This window comes from Photinus pyralis, unplaced genomic scaffold (genome assembly GCF_008802855.1).
Source record: "Photinus pyralis isolate 1611_PpyrPB1 unplaced genomic scaffold, Ppyr1.3 Ppyr1.4_LG1, whole genome shotgun sequence".
In the NCBI taxonomy this organism is placed as follows: Eukaryota; Metazoa; Arthropoda; class Insecta; order Coleoptera; family Lampyridae; genus Photinus; species Photinus pyralis.
This window is the reverse complement of record NW_022170249.1, coordinates 25207463-25228618: the sequence shown is the minus strand read 5'-3', so window position 1 is coordinate 25228618 and position 21156 is coordinate 25207463. Positions and strand designations below refer to the sequence as shown.

The following is a 21156-nucleotide window of genomic DNA, read 5'->3' as shown; positions in this document are numbered from 1 at the left end:
AAAAAACTTGGCCTTATTTTTCCTATGCCGTCAAAGCTTCAATTTCCTTTTAATAAGCAAAGTACTAATTATCAAACACTTCAGCGGCGAGCTTTGAATTTTCACTGTAAATAACTTGTAGCTTAATCAAATGTAATAGAAAAACACCAATCGGAAGTTGGTTGATCTGAATAGTAGAACAAAATAATAAAGCTGTTGATGGAATCTACAAATCACATCGGATCTAGGGAGAAACCGGTGGTTGGTAAATTGCTTTAAAATTTACTACTTTACTCGTAAAATGTTTGGAAAACTCAATTTCACTTACCATTTTGTCGTTTATAAACCAAGTTAAATTAAAGTGTGGGTATGCAGGTGGCGAGGAGCAGTTTCCACTTAAAGTGTATCCAACTTCATACGAATCTTTTTCGATTTTGATCTGAGGTGTCCCACTCGGCATCTCTGAAACAAAATGAAGTGGATATCAGAGAGCTTTGTAAAAACTGTTGATAATATGCTACAGTTTGGAAAGTTGTATGTGAAGGGTGTTAAAGCCTAATACACATGTTGCACTGAAAATTAACAATGTGATTGAGTAACAGTGCCTAAAATTGCATTGCACATACTCTCTAGAAAATGTGTAGTCTTAATCATTTAGGGTAGGCCGAGGGGTAGACTGATCAATGAATGAAGAAATAATGTAAAATATATACACACGGTGTCCATTTTTCGAGTGCCACTATGGGGATCTCGCTTACCTTAAGAGATAGAAATTTGCGAATTTCCCTGCTGAATAATCATCTGAAAAGAAATTTAAAATATCATCCATCAATAGTTCTGAAAATATTGCAAAAAAACGAAACTTTCTGATTTTCGTTTGTAATTTTTTCATGATAAACTAGTCGTACTAGACATTTCTAATTAACACATTATTCGAACACTTTTCGAATGTGACATCTCGTTTTAAATAACTTTTAGAGAAACACGTGGCAATTTTAGTTTTTCTTATGGGCGCCATTTTTAATTTTGAGATTTTAAGATTACGTCTTTTTTTCTCTTTACGACGATATTATCACAGTTCAGTATCACATTTTTCCTAAAATACAATTTTTAATTTTTTGAGAAGAGTGCTTTGGAAAAACAAAACGTTCATTTATTGTGAACAAAAGTTTGACAGTTTGATGCATATGTCCGGTTGCAGCATTGGCATCAGGGAACTAGATGTGTTGAGAAAATTCGATTTTCATATGAACAGAATTGAACCTTCGTTTTAAAAGAAAATTATAATTCAAATTAGAACAAAATACATAAGAATAAATAATATTTTAGCAATAAAACTAGCACAAACGTAAATGACACTGCTTGAAATAGGTCAACATTTTGTTCACAACAAAACGTTGTTTTGTTTTTGCATAGCACTCTTCGCAGAAAATGAAAAAAATATTTAAAAAAAATATTATTACTATTATTATTATTAAAAACGGGATGCCATATTCGAAATCTCCATTAAAAAGTGTCTGAATAATGTGTTAATTAGAAATGTCTAGTATAATTAGTTTACCATGAAAAAGTTAAAAATGAAAATCAGAAATTTTCGATTTTTTGCCATATTTTCAAAACTATTGAAGATATTATAAATTTATTTTTAGATTATTATTCAGCACGAAAATTCGCAACTTTGCCCTAATTTAACCAAGTTTCTATCTCTTAAGATAAGCGAGATCCCCATAGTGGCACTCGAAAAATGGACACCGTGTATATATATATAGTTCCATATTAAAATGTGACATGTCTGTCGACCAATAGAATAACAGGAAACGGTTTTTTCTTGCACAAGCCAAAGATGGAAAACACTAAGGAGGGTATTTACAGCTTTTCCTGGTGCGCCCTAAATACTACTATGTAAACAACGTCAAGTAGTCGTTATTTCGCTATAAACACCAAAAATAATTACGAGGCACCCTGTATATGATCATATTTGAATTTATTAGGTGTAAAGCTGGTGTATTATTTACGAATAAGAACAAAGTTGGTTTATTGTACTTGAATTTGTTATCTCAGTGTCTATTTTTGTTTGTATTGGCGTGTTAAGATGTGTGAACACCTGGTCGTTTGCGATAAAGAGCTTTATTGGACGAAATTTAATTAACACACGTGTTTTATTGCTGATAAGAGGCGTTCCGTAGATTTGGGGGTTATTTTCGGCGTAAGTGGGGAGGCGTTTCTTCGAAGCTGGCGTTATCAGCTTTAATTGTGATTGGCAGTTGGTTTTCCCTTAAATACTGGAATCAACGTAAAAAACGAGGCTGCTCCGAGCTGTTAATTCTTGCGACGGGTAAAGAACGTGTAAATTTGTTTACGCTAGATCTCGGACTAGTAGTTTGTTGAAGGCGCCGTTCGTCCGTCTGTTTGACCATATTGGGAAAAAGTTAGTTCGGGTGTGAGTAAACAAAGTAGTTGTCTGCTTAAGCGCGTTTTACATGATGAAAGTTATTCCATGAAAGTCGAAAGTGAAATAACTTTCCGGAAATTTTTGAAGTGACAGATGTGCTTTACTTCTGCACTTACATATGAAATTTTGCTCATACCAACCTAAAACAATATATGTTAGATTTAGCAATTGCTTTGATTTCTAGCGCCGATAAGGTAATCCAGATGCTGTAACTGGAGATATTTAAATTATCTTTGCAGCATCCGAAATCTCCCTTCGATTGGAAGAGGAGGGAAAGTTAATATTGTATGTTAATATTTATTAACCGATTTTAAATTCCCACTGTTAAACGAATACGAGCATTAAAACTGCAAGGCAGTGCTGTTTTTATTTTAATATCGCAAACCTTTTGCGATTGACCCGAAATTCAATCTAACCATAGGTTATGGAATTTAGAAATTTTAACTGGGCCAATTAAGTGAGTATAATTAACCGTAGTTAATTAAATATGTTGTACAGGGTGAGTCAACGATTGCGCGGAGTAACTTAATGCCTTGAAGATAAGATTTTCCGATAGAGTGCTTTTGTATTATGATATGGTTGAATATTCTCCACATTTTAAAGATTTTGGAATTATACAGGGTGCGCCCACAAAGTAGGGCGCCCAAATGGTACATTTTTTTAAATAGAACCGCCTGTATTTTAATGCATTTTTGAATTCTACGTGTAATTGTACGTCTTTTGTATTATATGGTTAATATCCGAAAAGCTAGTAGTTTTAAAAATAATTATATTTTTAAGAAAAATTGGGCATTTGCAAGCATCAGTATATTGGCAAAATTGTCAATTTAAATTTTGATTCCAGGTTTTATCTTTTATCCTGGGTTAAGTAAAAGTCAAATAAATACATCTACTATAAAACATTAAAAAAATAGCTTACAGGGTGTTTTTTTTCTAGATCCAAGGTTACAAAACTTCATATTAAAAAATCTCACTTTTTTTTAAATGGAACACCCTGTATATTTTTCTGTCATCTTTTAGCTCCTCCAAAAACCTTCAACTTTTGATAATAATATCCTATACCTATCTCTGATAGTTTTCGAAACATCTTGGTTTTCCTGGGTATTATATTCTAATCTTAAATAAGTTATATGTAATTTACATAATAGTGAGGTAGCCATGCAAAAAAAGGATAAACATTAAAAAAATAGCTTACAGGGTGTTTTTTTTCTAGATCCAAGGTTTATCCGCGTCGTTCAAAGCTAAAATCATATTTATTAATTCATTTTTTTAATAATTCATTTAGGTCTATAAAAACGTGGAAGCTCAATTTTATTTAGTGCAAGTGGGATTTTCAACCCCTTGTAAAAGTAACTACGCCGTAACAGATGGAACTTCCTGGATTTCTGTTCGCCTATAATTTTTACTTCACAGCGGCACCGATCTAAGCTTAAGATTTCAAAGTACTCCCAGTCTGCGAGTTCTCAGAGTCAGAAATATCTTCAGTTCGTGTATGCACCTGCATTAGTTTGTACTTTCTTGGGTTTTGGGCAGGGGTGTACGGGGAGCTGAATGTATTTATAATTTAAGACACAAATTCTTGGTATTGAGTATTGTGTGCTCATTCTGAAATCTGAGAAAGAATGGAAATGCTATTTATTAACAAAAAAAAAAGAAATTAGAAATATAAATAAAATAAAAACCTACTGTCTGCCTATGTGGTAGGTATATTTTCTGGCGAACTCGCATACTTGGGGTAGTGGGTTGCAAGGATAGAAATTGATAAAATCCCGCAGAAGCATTTAATTAATTTTTTACAGCGTTATATGTACGGCAAATTTTGTAATAAACAAAAAAAGTGGTCGCGCTATGTAAATTAGCGTAAAAGTATCGGCAACAGCCGTTGGAAATGTTTAAAAATGACAACCCATTTCGTATGCATTGAATATATCTATAAAAACCTGAAAAATGAAATTCTCTTACGACAAGAAAATTGAACCTTTATATTTGGTGGTCTTATTAAATTTAAATTTTAAACTTAATTTGAATCACGTAAAATCTTGTACATCAAAAGGCGCTCCATCGAAAAGAGAAAATGTAGTATTTGTACGTTTTGTTTAACATGCATTCATAAATAATAAGCTCGGTATTAAAAAGGCCATTTAAAATGTTTCTCGTATACCACATAAGCCATTTAATACAATTTATGAAGCAACATTTTTTAAACGGGAACGCTGTACTAAAAGCAATTATAAATAATAATTCTTTAACCGAAATATCTAGGCTCGACTCGGGCGGGTGTATTAGAAATGAGAAATCAATTCCTCCAGATTTATCGTTGTGGTCAACGAGGTGGAAGTTAAGGTCTAATTGGACCATATGTGCCCCCACAAAAATACCTCCCGAAGGGAAATTAGATTAAATAAAACGCGAACATATATCACCAATATTACATTTTATCGCACTCCCCTAAAACTCAACTCGTAAATTCACCCCTTTACTTTTAGTTCGTTCCACTATTATTTTTTAACAGAGAAGAATGGGCGTAATTCTTTTGGATAAAAGCAACTTCGACCTACTTACCAGCGTAGATTATTCGCTATACTAAATCTTTAACTTGAAGAAACATTATCATGCTCGCCTCTAAAAAAAGGGGACGTTTGTTAAAATCGAAGTAGTTCCCTTAAATTAAAACTTTCAAGCTTAGACGGAAAATATTTCGCGGTCATTGTAGAATCAGATGATTTATGGATTCAGTTGTAAATAGTCATTAATTCTCAAAAAGTTGGAGGAAAACACATTTGTTACGTTGTTCCATGTTAATCATTTTTACGTAATTAATTATATTTGGGGGGAAATTTTAATCCGCAAAATTTATGCGGAGTAATGCAAATTTGAGACCAATGTTTCAAACTTCATTTCTCGGGCGTGGTTTAAATATACTTGTTTTATCTTCGGTAATTATTCCGTTTTTCCTCGACTATAACGGAGGGATGGGATCGGTGCTTTTTTTTTAAGTATAAAAACGTTTTGAGATCAGTTCAATGTTCACGTGTCAAAAGGAACGAAATTTGTTGGAAAACTTTCGACCAATTTTGTATTTGGACTTCGTACCTCATGTACCTCATTCAGCGACATTGAGTATGCTGTATGAAAAATTATGTATTGTATCCATACCACTCCGAAATGTCCACCAACATCCAGCGTTCCTAATGAGCAAATTGCGGGAGATATTCTACGATTATTGTTAAGCTTAATCTTTACACGTAGCTAGAGGAATCTCATAAGTTCAGCCTTCGGTGCGCCCAAAAGAATGATTAGGTATATAGGTCGCTATTTTTCCTACACAAACTTTTATTTGATGTAATACACCCCACTGTATATTTTTGTATACAAAAAGGCATCGGTTTGGAATAGAAGGATAATATACAGAGTGACACTTTCCGGTTTTAAGCATACTGTAGCGAATATTCCAGAAATCCCAATAGACGTCGAGGCGTCACGAAATATTATGTCAATGCTTAGATCCTTTAAATACACTATCTAAGATTGTGAGCCGATGTCGTTTAGACGGTCCTGGATGAGGTTTTTCGAAGGCGGGTTCAAGGATTCGGGGGCTTAATCGTCTGGACAATGGAAATGAAAGAATGGTGACGGAATAAGTTGTGAGGCCTGAGATATCTTCCAGATCGTGTAAGCATCTTTCTTCAGTCTGTTCTTGGCTTCCTTGTGCAGTTCCTTCTTCGTAAAATTCAATGCTGCCTTTCGGGGCTCGACGTTTTCACGGTTCCTTCACCGTTGTTTTTTGGTCTTGAACGAAACCCGTAACTTTGTACCCATACACGAAAACATAAACATTTCCAATGTTAATACAATTAAGCACGCCCGCTTTTCTCAAAGACACACTGCATTTGATTCTGGTTGCGTAACAAAATCTTGCTTGAAAAAAGATCGACTTTTTTCCACGCAAAATTTTGTTGCGCAAAACGCGTGGACTAGTGGAGTAGTTTTCGTCCAACAAAAACCTTGGCATAGGATCAACATTAAATAAAACCTAAGTCGAAAATTTCGTAGAAATCGGTGCCGTTTGGCAAAATTGGGCCGTATTTTACCTTCCATGACTGGATTTTGTCATTCGAGAAATATTTTCTGCTGCATGAAATGGGTAAAGGAACCCAGCTTCCTTGGAATATTCCAGATGTTGCTCCGTCTGATTTTTATCTTTTTCAAGTCCATCGGCGACTTTTTTTCAAAGTCAAAGGAAACCTTTTTTTATTACGTAGGGTAGTGGAGAAAATCAAAACCAAGGATAAAGATGAGTCAAAAACCGTTTTCAAATTTAAATTCGCACGTGTTTTTCCGTAACGTCGAAAGGCAATTATTTTGTTCAAATTCGCACATGTGTTTAATTAGCGCGTCGATATTCGGCACCTGCGAACCTTTCAAGAAGATAAGGCGGGCGTGTTTTCCAAAATGCAGTAAATTAATCAGTCTCTTAATGTCGTCGGTCGCGAATAGTGTCGTTCTCGCTGACTTTTTCGTAAAATTTTGGCATGTAGTGAATAAAAATCGCGTCGTTTTTTGTGTCACCATCAAAATTGGAGCGGAAGATCGTTTTTGCAACCCATGCAGCACAACGGAACTAAAGGTACATTTTTTTTAACTATAAATGGATTGCATTTAATTGTGCTAATTGATTTTTTAATACCATTTTTGAGTATACTTGTCCTCATACGATTTTGCGTAATAATTTGCATTTCGAATATAAGAACAGCTGGTCCAAAATGACGTAGCAACATCCGATTGGAACTGGTCAGATAAGAATGAGTCATTGGAAAATACTCTTTTAAATTGCCAATACAGAACTGTTGTAATTTGTAATGTTGATTAAAAATCAAAAATTGCAAAGACTAAACTTTTAGTAAGGGACTGCGAAACGTCATTTTGAATTTATTTAATGTCAAATCCTTGGAGGTGAATATTCAAGCTGGGAAACTTCCAGTTTGACATTTTTTGGGAGTAAACCAGGAACTGGTTTGTTGCTAACTGTATTTAAATCAGAGGACTTTAAGGCAATACAGATAAGGAAATTGTAATTGGCCTCTTGGAAATTTAACATTCTGTGACGAGTCATTCCAAAATGTCCAACTTTTTTAGATAATAAGGGAACTGGGTGTTTATTGAAACATCTTCGGATACCGTTAAACCTTCTAACATTAATTTTTAATAAAAATGCCCTCAAAGTCAATACACAGCCCATTCTGCTAGTGGGACAGCTTAACGCGGGTCGTCTTTCAACCCCCCTCCCCAGCGTAATTTTTATTGATAGATATCTTCCTTGGTTAGCATGGATACAACAATCAAAACAAAATCTGCATGAATTCATGACCTACTATTTAAAAACAGTAAAAAAGGTTTTATTAATTTTCATGATTTTTAAAAACAGGTGAGGTGCACTACAGTCTCAACCAAAATAGGACACACGAAACAATTAAATCTTATAATTTACAAAAATCGTGACGGGCCGTAGATAGTACAACAGCGGGGTGGACGGCGTGTTTGACAGCCTGTTCTAGGGGTGCATTAAGTTTCAACCCCCACTAAAAAGATTAGCAAATCTATTAATACCGTTATTTTGTACTTATTTGTACCGCGGATACCAAATTTTGTACCACTAAGTTTTAATCGTTAGAACTGAATCTACATTGGGGTTGCAACTTAACGCCACAACCCCAAATATTCAGATTCTTAAAAATGTTTGTGCCATAATTTTGTACTCATTTTATACTAATTTGTACCGTAAATAATAAGTTTTGTACCACTACCTTTTAACCACTAGGACCAAATCTACATTGGGGTTGCAACTTAATGCCACAACCCCAAGTATACAGATTTCTATAAATGCATGGCCCATAATTTTGTACTAATTTGTGCTGTAAGTAATTAATTTTGTACCAGCACTTTTTGACCGCTAGGATCAAATCTATTTTGGGATTGCAACTTAACGTTACTACCTCGTGCATATATGTACATCCATAAAATGCTTGAGCCATGATTTTGTACTTATTTTCTACTAGTTTGTATCGTAAGCATCAAATTTGTACCACTGTGTTCCAACCACTAGGGGTAACAACCCAATATTTGTGCCATGATTATGCACCAATTTGTATCGTTATCATGAAATTATGTACGTACGTTATTTTGCCCCTCTTTTCAATTTTTCTTAGGTATGTAGTTGTATTATATCTCCGAATCCCTCGTCGTGGGGGTTGGGATATCAGCATGTAGAACATGGCGGATATTTTTTATTGTATTTTTTTTTCAAAAGTACTGGATATAAACAGAAAGTATAATACTTTTAAAAAATGGATTTGAATGATCTTTAAAATGAGCAACTTTCAACCCCTTTTCCCTATTTACATTTTATAGGAGCCGCTTCTGCTCCCGTCAAAGGGTTAACCTAATTTAATCCGTAACCAGCCGATAAAATATCCCCCCTGGAATATAAACTTGGACAAGTGTTTCTTCTTTTTAACCTCTCCAATAAGAAATTGGGAGGTCATTGAAATCATTCTAAATTTCACGTAGGACATGATTCTTGTAAACAAGGTTCAGCCGAAACTACCCGACCGATTTGGTGGAAATTTGAAACAAATGTTCCCCTAAATACTGTTGAAGAGATTTTGAAAACGGTAAATGCCGAGGTAAATGCCTTTTTGGCAATAAAATCGATATTTATTGAATTACGTATAACTTTGTAAGAAATTTAACAGACCAATTTGGCATAAATTTTGTACTAATGTTCTCTAATGGTCCTAAAAGCTGAGAATTTTGGAAACGATTGGAAAACAGGGAATGCCCTTTTGGCTATAAAAATTGTATTTATTAAAATAAAGTAGAAGCAACAAAATTTTGATTGAAAGAAAGCCGTGGAAATGTTATGTCACGTCTAATATCACCGATTAATTAGTTTGACAGCTCGCGTTAAGAGTTGATTAAATACAGTTGTGGACAATGGCTATTTATATATCAATAAACTGGGTCTTTATGGATGAGCCGTTTATTTAGCCGAGCGAGCTTGCGAGCGAGGCACAAATAAACAAGTCGAGTCCCCATAAAACCTATTTATGGACGCGATATATACAATGCACGACTGCAACATCCCTTAAAAATGAAAATTTCATGGAATTCAATAAACGATAAAATCTATATATCATTGACAACAGATGTCAAGCATTTGTCTAAAGTACTTGAATTTACCTTGGATTGACACTTAAGTACGACTGTCACATTGACAGGCGGCCGTTTTACTTTATCATTATGGACTAGGCCATAATATTGCAAATTATGGCCACTAATTGCGACTGTAATCACCCCATTATCAAGCAGTCGTACATAAAATAATACAATAGCCGTGCTATTGGTAAGGTTCCATATTTTTTTGTTGTAGCACATCTATACAGGGTCGTACGTTTTCAAATTGACATACTGTATATTGTACATATCTTTACGTTCAAAACGTGATGAAAGATAGACAAAATTACATTGAAATTATATACGGTGGTGGTTTTCACATTACACGCGTTTTATTATGATGCTCATATCGAACTTGTATCATTAATATAACTATTTTTTAAAATTTAATTCATCTAACTTGCCTTATTTTGAAGTGTGGGACTTATAATCACTCCAAATACCAAAAATATTTATATTCAGGTTAGGTGCATAGAGAAAGAATAGGGCTTTCTTAAACACTTAAACAAATCCAAAACCAGAACTACAAGCATTTTCAAGTAATCAATTATCAAGGCTGCATCCGCCATTTTTTTTCTTAAAGTCAAAATAACTTAAAAACCATAAATGGTAGATATCGACATGTGGGTATCAAAAGAACTGTAATTTCACGTAGAATCCAAAAATATATAAGGGTTGCCATTTAAAATAACGAAGTTAATAGCTACTTTCGGTTTTTCCGGAAGTGCGACCATTTTGAAAATATTTTACAACGATTCGGCCTTCAGAGTAACTCCTAAGTACAAATTTACGAAAACCTACCTATTTCACTTTCCCAGAAACGTTTAACTAAAACTCCCAAAAAAACACCCTGCATAGGCAATGTATTTTTAACTCTAATCCCCTAAAATAAAACTAAATGTACCTACTTAAAGATAAAAACTTGTAACAATATAGCAAACGAGCTCTTGGGTCAAACATTTAATACGTTCTTCTTTGGGTGATGATAAACATAATACTAAAAACAGAATGGGAAAATTTGAAACCGTTCGGGAGTTATCTTGTCCATAAACGGGCGGAGGGACGGACAGAAAGTCCAAAATCATGAACTCGCTAGGAGCTCGTTAATAATATTAATTAATATAAAAAATAATATAAATTCAAATGACGTTGTGAATGTTAAGATGTGACATTCTTTCACAAAAGGTGGCGGTAAATTTTTATTATTTTATGTTGCTCCTTTCGAATAGCTTTATATTGGTCCTAAGGGAGGGATCTAAGATGAATGTTAGTTTAGCTGTTGGAAAACGGCTGCTATGTTAGAGCGCATTCGCAAATTTGTTTTTTATGGTAAACGATCCACTGGTCGTGATGGTTGATCCAGAGTTAGTTTCTTCGTTATTCTAATTTTGTTTATAACTGGTTTCCAAATTGGTGATAATCTTGACCCATCGTCTCATTTATTTATAGCAATGGGTCGACGTTGAATTTCAATGGATTCTCTATTATCCTTTCATTTAAGTTGTAAATTGGAACTAGAAGTGTAATGTTGTTATGTCCTGTTTCCGCATAATGCTTTGCCAATGAATTTGAGGATATATCCTAATTTGGTTTAAAGGATAATCATTTCGACGTAATCTTTCTCTTAAATGATTTAGTTCCTCTGTTCTTGAATATTGATCACTTAATCTGATTAACCGAATTGTTAAAGATTTAATAATTCCATTTAATTGTGTAGGATAATGATGAGAATTTGCATTAAGATAACGGTTGGTATGGGTTTCGTTTCTATATATTCAATTCCAATGTATTATACCAGGCATTTAGACACCTTCACTTATCCCACTCCAAAATCCGATCTTCTTCGTAGAACTCCATCTTTAATAATGGCATGTAACTACAATATGAATTGTCAGAACTGCGACATTAATTATAATTTATTATGTTTAAAAAAAATGGAAAATCCACAAAAAAAATTAACTAAGAAAAAGATTTGCCAAGAAGAATCAAACGGATCTAGATGAAACGAAAAAGTCCAAAGAGCAGGAAAACGGTGAAAGTTAGAAAATTCAAATCTGTATTCTGAAGGAGTGGAATGTGTAACGGGAATCCGCTGTAGAGCCAAGGATTTGGTGTGTTAACTTTTCTATGCCCATTCCATTTCGTTTGTTTCTTGTCGTTGTCCATTTAGTATTGTTAAATTGTACCCGTGTAGGTAGGGGCGGGGGAGAATAACCCTACCGCAGGGACACTGCGTGTCGTAAAAGGCGACTAAACAACGGAGGGTACCTATTTGACGATTTCCTTGGGTTTTATTTAACCGCTTCTACCTTTCAAATCGTTCTCAATTTCCTTTTTAGAGTTTAAGAAACGCATCTAAACTTTGAGTAACAGATGTTTTTCGAAAAATGTTCATAGATCGTTCTAATGACGTCCACAAGTGTTCTTATTCGTACACTGGACCGTAGATGGGTTAATACGGGCAGATTTCTTCCTAAATTTTTGGAACAAGCACCTAAAGTTTAAGGAACACATCTTTCATTAAACGCCCGCGAATTAATTATAGCTGTTATTTTTCGTCTGTCTGTGTCAAGTATCGTTCTTTTCAAAATATATAAAATCTATAGCAGAATGCATAAAAAATATCACTGATCTTGCCCCCGAGCAGTGGTTGTTTTAAAGCTAACACATCCGGAATATTAATTTAGGGGGGCTCACATAAAATCAATAACGCAATTAAAGATGTGCGTAATATTAATACGTGAAGTTTATGATTCATTACTACAACTAATTCAAGTTAAATAAATTAGTAAATACTCACTGATTACGTACATGTACCCAGTTTCGATATTCGTGAAGAAATTCGGCGCGTCCGTGGAAACCTCGCATCTGTACCTTCCCGTCGAGATCGTCTGCACGTCCCGAAGGACCACCTGATTTGGACTCGAATTGCTTAACTGAAAACGTAATTTTCACTTAGTGCATAGGCCGCATTATTCTCTTTCAATCGCCTTCCTCTCTTTACGCGCGTATATACTTACATCAACGGCAATGCCGGAAAGTGGAAAGACTTGGGTATTCGGTAGCTCCTTTGGGAGATAACGATAAAATTCGCTTTGCCCCTTATACCATTTAACCGTATATAAAGGCTCACCTTCCAGATTAAAACGGCAGTGTAGAGACACCGAATCCCCAACTACCACAGCCTGAGGTACTATCACCGAAACATCTTTTAACGCTTTTGAATCTGAAACAAAATTGCGTATAAATATCAATTTTATCTCGTTATCCCGGAGCACTTTCCAAACATTAAGCAAATGTCGGTGCTGCCCTTATTCATTATATTATTGCGACGCGATGGTGGTGTTCGCAATTGTACACTTGCATTAAAATAGAATTACGAGCAACTATACCAACAGTAAGTGCTACCCTCTTTCTTACACCATTTCTTGTTTATGCTTTTTATGCCAATCTGAGAAATTTACGCGAGACGGGGTTCATACAGATTAGCTACTTCGAGCAAATAGTATTTAAGTCTGAATACATCAGGGTGAAAAAGAACTGTTTTTTACTAAACGTCAATACATATTACACTTGTCACTCAGGATCAATGCTAAAAATATGCTCTGACATATCTCTCTTATCTTTCTCGGTATGGTTCCTCAAGGACCTTGATTTATCAACAACATGCATCGTTTTAGAAACCCTTCGGGAAAAACTCGGCTTTCTAAAAAAAGAACTCCCTCCGGATCTCTGAATTTCCGTTGAATTTTTTTAGAAACGTAAGCCGAGATAGATTTGTTATTTGTTTAACATAATATTTGGGCCAAATATGTTCTTGTCAATTTTACACCCTTTATCGAGTTGCGATTAAATAATGATGCAATTTTACTCAACTTTCTAGTTCCGGTAATTTTGTGGCATAAAGTACCAAAAATGAGGGTGTCCATTTGGTGTATGATGAATCTGAACTTAAGGTTTGTTCCACCTCTTAGGAACAAACAGATTCTTTTCTTTTTTATTGTTAAGTGCGAAATTGCTAATTGTTTCTTTGCTGGACTTTGGTGTCGTTCCAATTTTATATTTAGTTACGAGTGGTGCCTGGCATATAGCTACCCTTATATCTAGACGTAAACGCCGTATCGATCACCAAATCAAGATTTAGAATCAATTTACTTTATTTGTATTTTTAATCAATAATCACGTTAATCATTAGTGACGATATTCTTTCAACGTCCATCTTATACAAGCATATCCAGCAATAATTACATTCATACAGTCCATATACAAAAAATATCCAAGCAACAATAGTTATTTGTAAAACTAGTTTTGAAAGTGATATTTTTTTCATGAACTTGCAGTTTGAGGGCATCAATCTTGCAAATTCATGAAAAAAAGACACTTTCAACACGTGTTGTACAAGAAATTTTTTGCATAGTACCTTAATAACGCATAATTGAATGACATTCGCGATTTACTGTCACTCAAAAATTGTTCATAGACAGGACTAACGCAAAGTAAAAATCGTGCAAAAAAGTACCACTTTCCATACGATTTTTTGAAACCATCATTAGAATCCTGTGGACTCTGAACATGTTGGGGGAACGCGCAACAACTGGGGGTTATGGAAACCTCCCAGGAAGACCCTTTCCAGAAAAATCTCACCGTAGCTTTTGAGAAAAGGTGATCAATTCTTCCCGCATGCTCATGATTATTTTTTAGCGCATTTACCAACGAAGTTGGGTGCGCTATCGCAGCTACTTTCTCTGTCTGTTCGTCCGTACCACCGTCCGCCTGTCCATCCGTCCGAGGGAGGCCTTAACTACTACAGTTTTCAATATATTTAGTTCTTCCTTTTGAATTCAGTAGCTTATAGGTCTGACACCTGAGCCGAGAAGAACCTTCACAATGAGTGCGCCCATGCACAGGCTGCACGATATCAACTTTATTTATTAATATATTTTGTTGAAATTTTAACCTCAGATACTTCTAGTAAAATCAGACGTATCGCATATTGTACGTAGTATCACCTGTCTTATTTATCGAGATATCTTTTTTGAAATTTTAAACACAAACGCTTTTGTTAAAGGCAAACATATCTTATATTGTAAACATTAAATGTGCGCATGCGTTTATGCGCATTCTGTGCAGTGCCAACTTCATTTTTTATGAAGATATTTTTTTGAAATTTTAACCACAGATGCTTCTATAAAGGCAGATATATCGCATATTGCAAAAATAAGATACGCGAAGTAGATTGTGCAATGCCAACTTTCTTATTTATTGAGATATTTCTTTGAAAGATATTTTAACCGTGCACGCTTTTAGTAAAAAAAAACATAACCGTGGCCTTTTTAGAAGTACTGATAAACGCATGAAAAATGCATTAAAGTTACTCGCCGTAGGGCCAAAACCTTTTTACTTGTTAGTGCCTAAAATTAGAATTGAACATGATCCATATGGAATACCCCCCCCCTCACTCCGAAAAAATCAGAAGATTTGGTGACCCTTTCCAGAAAGCAGCTGCCATGGCAGCTTTCGAGAAAAAGTTATCAATCCTTCCTGTGCGGTGGAGAGGGGGGGGGGGTATTCTACACCTAAAAAGGTTGTTAACAGTTATGGCGGCCGATACGGTCGGGGTTTCTAATGCTCCTAGTAAACCGTGTAAAAAATGTAATAACGTACCCGTAAATGGTCTTAAGTGTGTTACATGTGCATCACTAATACACCCGGGATGCATTAAATACTTAAAAAACGTTGTTATGTTAACTGATACTACGGTAAATTGCTGTGTAAATAATGCGAATATTGAAATCGTGCAAAATAATGACAAGGACATCGACGCAATGGATAATAAACTTAATGTAAGTAATTCCACTGAAGTACATTATTTAAAGGAAATAATTAAGCAAAAAGACTTCTCAATTAAATGTTTAAATGACACGGTTAATGCCCTAAGGGAACAACTTAAACTGATAAACTTTTTTCAAAATTCTACCTTGACTACAAATTCAAATGGCGAAAAAAGTCATCCCAAAAATCTTAAGACAGAGGCTAAATCTAATAGCTCAACAACAGGTAAAGACAAGAAAAAATCATATGCCAATGTGGCGCAACATGCCCAAAACGAGTCTAATCAAAGTAACAAGGACGGTAACCTCGACGGTAACAGTTCCATGAACTTTCAACTCAGTTCTGCACCTAATCAGAAAGATACGCCACACGTTTCCACACAAAAGGACAAACCTAAAGACAAAATAACGCCGCAAGCTATCAGTGGATTTGCTTCTGGTCCTGGCGATTCTACGGACGAAACCGCAAAAAACAACCATTTCACTACAGTAACGAGGCACAAACGGTCCCTCAAACCTCGCACTCTCTTATCAGGAAGCGCGACAAATGGAACGCTACTGGGAGTCCAAAAGAGGATGCATTTCCACGTATGTCGGTTGCACCCCAACACGAATGAGCAAACTCTCATTGAGTACCTACGAAAAAATGCAATTTTAGATGCAGAAGTGGTAAAGCTGACTTCCAAATTTCCTGACATATATTCCTCGTTCAGAATATCTGTGGAGGAAAATTTAAAGGACACTGTACTAAGAGCAGACTTATGGCCCTCAGGCGTTCTCATTAACCGTTTTTTCTGGAAGCGTCCGCAGGCAGAGGACCAAGGATAACGCAAACCATTTCAACAGCGAGTAACCGCATATCGGTGTTCAATATTAACATACAGTGTTTAAGGTATAAGGTGAATGAACTTGAGGCGTTTTTTGGTGACATTAATTCGACCATTCATTTTATCTGTGTAAGTGAGCACTGGCTCACTAATTCAGAGGTAAATGGAGGGTTCCAAGTGGGGCCATGGGGATTTGCGTCTGCTTTTTGTAGATCGGTAAGTGTGCACGGTGGAGTCGCAGTCTTGATAAACTCTAAGTTAAATCTAAGTTGTTCTGCAATTGCCGATATTAGTGCATTGTCATGTGAGTTACACTGTGAATTGTCAGCAATCTACTGTGCCACGTATAATGTAGTGATCATATCACTGTATAGATCACCGTCGGGAGACTTTGACATATTTTCTGACACCCTTACTTCGATGCTACAGTCTTTAAATCACACTACGGGTATTATAATAGCAGGGGATTTCAATGTAAACTTTAACACTCAAGACCCTACTGCATTGTTCATCACAAACTTGCTAGCAACTTATGGGTTTGTGCAAACAGTTAAAGAACCTACTAGACTCTTGAACTGCTTGGACAACATTTTTATCAATTTTTCTACCAATGACTTCTACACAACTATAATGAACACTAGACTATCTGATCATCAGGGACAAATGTTAACAGTGAGTAGAGACAGTAAAGTGCGTGATACCCAACTAGAGTCAAAATGTTATAGACCTATTACTAAAAGGGGTAATAATTCCCTGTTTAACATGTTGAGTAATTTTAGTTGGCATTATCTAGCTGATATTAACTTAGATGTAAAAGCTAAATTTAATATTTTTCACGGCAACTTTCTTGATGCGTTTTCAATTGCATTTCCGAAACGAAAGCTGTCGACCAGAAAGCGTGACTCGGGAATTAAATGGTTCACTAAAGAAATTAAGTTGCTGAGAGACAGGTTTCACTTTTTTACTGACTTTTACAACCAGTATAAAACGGAATCACTGAAACGCATACGAAATACTTGTCGTGCGCAGTATAGAAATGCTATTAAGAATGCGAAAATTAATGCTTGTGATAAGGTAATTCGTAATTCTGCAAACCCATGCAAAATGATGTGGACTATGATTAATAATCAGAGAAACAACGTTAAAACGACCAACTCCCTAAACATGAGAGCTGATCAAATTAACAAACATTTTATAAGCGTCGTGGAGGACAAAGTGAAACAGCCACTAGCATCCGCTGTTGATTCTCTTGCTATCGCTAGTGTCAAATTTAGTGACGTTCACTTTCAAATAAAGGAAGTAACTCCATGTAAAGTAAGAGACGTGATCAAGTCGTTAAAGAGAAGTAACACTAAAGATATTTATGGAATCTCATCCTGTATTATCAAGTATAGTATTGATCAACTAGTTCTGCCCTTAACGAAATTGGTCAATCTTACACTACTCTCCGGATATTTTCCTGATGAGCTGAAAGTAGCACAGGTCATTCCATTGTTTAAATCGGGAGATTCAAAAGATATAAAGAATTATCGACCAATATCAATACTCCCTACGTTCTCAAAAATATACGAAAAAATAATCTACAATCAAATTGCCGATTATTTTGAATCAAATAATCTCTTACATCAGAATCAGTATGGATTCAGGAGTCAAAGAAACACGATTAGTGCACTCTCTAAATTTGTAAATAGTACTCTAACCTGCTTCGAACATGGTCAATATTCTCTAGCACTGTTTTTAGACCTATCGAAAGCCTTCGATAGCGTCTCTCATAAAATATTGCTAAGTAAATTAGAAATTATGTACAAGTTTGACACGAATAGCCTAAAGTTAATTCATTCGTATTTGTCTGGCAGATTTCAGCATGTGGTGTACGATGGAGTGGTGTCTGACAAATTACCTATTAAGAGAGGGGTACCACAGGGATCAATTTTAGGTCCCTTATTATTTTTAATATATTTTAACGATTTTGCGCAGTACATGCAACCGCACGCTGATTGCATTCTGTATGCAGATGACTCCACTTTAACTGTACAGCGCGGCAGTTTAGAAGAAACTTTAGTTTTAAAAGACAAATTAATTTCGATTGCTTCTGAATGGTGCACAACCAACGAATTAATATTAAACACAAATAAAACTGAAAAACTGCTCCAAACGTTAAAAACACATTCTTTTGAAAATCCCCAGTCGGTAAAATTTCTAGGGGTGTATGTGGACGGAACTTTAAACTTTTCAATGCACGCAAGGTATATTTGTAAAAAAATAAGCAGCAATATTTACGTACTACGACGTCTTAGTAACAGTTTATCAAAATAAACCTTAGTAGCGGCCTATTATGCTCTAGTACACTCAGTAATACAGTACGGTATACTAATTTGGGGCAACTGTGCTGCAGCAACAGATGTTTTTGCACTTCAGAGACGAGCTGTAAGGATAATTGACTCCGTACCCTATAGAGACGAATGCAGGAAATCATTCCGTTCCCTTAAAATATTAACGCTGCCATCCATGTACGTGTTGGAATGTATTTTATTTGCTAAAACGAACTATGCCAAATACAAAATTCAATCTGAACTGCATAGTTACAATACTAGAAATAAGAACAACATTAGAGTGGATTACTGTAGATTAGCAAAAACTCAAAATAACCATGACTACCTATCTCAAAAAATATTTAATTTACTGCCTGAAAATGTTCAAATGTATAACAAAAAACAATTAAAAACAATAATTAAGAAATACCTATTTGATAAGGCATATTTTTCAGTGCACGAATGTTTAACCGAAGGCTTTACCAATATTTTACACGCAGGTGGTGGCATAAACTGAAGTTGTGTTGTTTGTCTATATTATGTGTGATATAGTGTGTTATATATTTTAATTTTAAGAAACTAGTTGACAAATGTAATATCCGTGATAAAGCATAAAATAAATAAAAATGAAAAATGAAAAAAAATGAAAAAACTGCACTACACTGTTTTTTTCTGCACATGCGCTAGATAGAGATGAAAATATAATAGCATAATTTAAACGGTTTTTATACTAGACGAGCAATTGTAGGGTAGTATAATTATGTATCATTTTGATAATTCCTGGTAACATCTTGGTATTTCCCCTTGGTATGTTGTGGTATTCATTGGCCATGTGTGAATATCAAAACTTTCCAGTGTGGTGTATGTGTATAACTGGTTGAAATCGGTGCAGTAGTTTTTTTTTCACGATTCAGTTAAATTCTGGGATAATTATGCTATGGTAATGTGTGGTATACTTTAGTAATCTTTGGTATTCTTTTACAACTTTGGTATTCGTTTCTATTATACATGCCATCGAGAGATTGACAGACATTATTGGTCATAATCATCAGGGTCCTACGCATTTTTGAGGAATTTGTCCTTAAAACTGGCGATCCAGCTGACGTCTCTAACTGCAGACCGATTAGCATTCTGAATGTTTTTCCAAAGTATTTGAATTGGTTCTGATTCTGGTTCATGAATTACATGTTTCTATCGTTAGCAATTTTTCTTGATCGGCATCGGCTGCCTTAGTTACCATGGATACAATAAATAAAACAAAATCTCCACGAATCCGTGGCCTACTATTTAAAAACCGGAAAAAATAAGCTTTTTATTTTTGGTTCATGGCTAAAATTAAAAAAAATAGGCTGTGATACATCAATCTAATCAGGAAAAGGAATGCAAAAAACTGACGTCAAGATATACAGGGTGTTACATTAAAAAATTGCGTTTCAGTTCATATATAATTTCGATGCCAAAGTAATACACGGTTCGCGCAGTTATGAATTGTGTATTCGTGAGTGAAAAATATATTTTATTGTTATAAATCCATTCATTTCAAGACTGTTATAAGTTTATTGTTAATTATTTTTAAATAAATAAACGACGTAATTAAATTTTCGTTACAATAACATCCCAAAAAGTCATATTTTTTGTTTTTACCCTGTGGTGTGGTACCAAAAGTTTCAAAAAATTAGTACAGGGTCGCGAAGGCATCTTTAAAAACAACTGAGATACACTGCATCAGTCTCAATCAAAATAGGAGACACGGCATTCTCCAAATTTTTGCATTTGTATCTTATGTAGAATCTTATATTATCTAAATAATCACCCCCGGGATCTGCCGTGGTTAAGGTGGAAGAGGAATTGGAGATGGATATACTTCTTCTGAGATCGGGGGAGGGGATGATGTTGAAGAGTCAATATACGACGTTTTCTACTTAGTACAAAGCATCCATCAACATTCTTCTCTACGTAACTGCCATCGAAATTTAGTACAGAGCTCTATCTAGCTCATTAATGAAATGAGCAAATCGAAAATATCTACAATGGGGGTTTACAGTGTAGTTGAATTCCGCAGTTCTAATTTAATAAGCGTGTACCTGAAACCATAAAACATTTTTTTGGACAGTAAAAGTTTATTTAAAAATAGAGGCTGATTAGCAAAAAAATAATGAACATGTGCGGTTTTAAAGGTTTATTCAAAACGATATGATTGTGGCGGGCTCTGTGACGTAATAAGCCCGACCAATCAGCTCCTAGGACCATTCAGATGACATAACGACTTGGCAATATTGCAGGAGAATGGCATTTATAACTTGCGTCATCTGTCACAGGCACTTGTCACTTTCGTGCTAGATGCAGTTAAACATCCCTCTCAAAACGTCAAATGTGACAAACGTCAGACCCTCGCGTAAGGTTGCCAGCTCACTTCTACGTGATTGGTTGTAGGTTTGTGACGTATTTAGTCTGAAGCGTTTCAAATTCGGACTAAAAACACAGCTTTTCAATAATTTATTTTGGGTTTATTTTACTCGCAA

At 35.1% G+C, this 21156-nt stretch overlaps 1 protein-coding gene across 2 annotated transcripts in view; it reads right to left on the bottom strand.

The window, feature by feature from the left end:
- LOC116159757 overlaps window positions 1-21156 on the bottom strand; it is a 66814-nt gene that overhangs the window by 17641 nt on the left and 28017 nt on the right. The window contains exons 1-4 of one of the 2 annotated variants that reach the window (XM_031472832.1): window positions 15329-15400; window positions 12685-12890; window positions 12465-12600; window positions 308-441 (exon numbers count right to left, since the gene is read on the bottom strand). In XM_031472832.1, coding sequence (XP_031328692.1) covers window positions 308-441; window positions 12465-12600; window positions 12685-12890; window positions 15329-15383 — 531 coding nt within the window. In that variant the 5' untranslated portion in view covers window positions 15384-15400. Of the gene's footprint in view, window positions 1-307; window positions 442-12464; window positions 12601-12684; window positions 12891-15328; window positions 15401-21156 lie in introns of those variants that run through there. The other variant, XM_031472831.1, reaches the window with a different exon arrangement.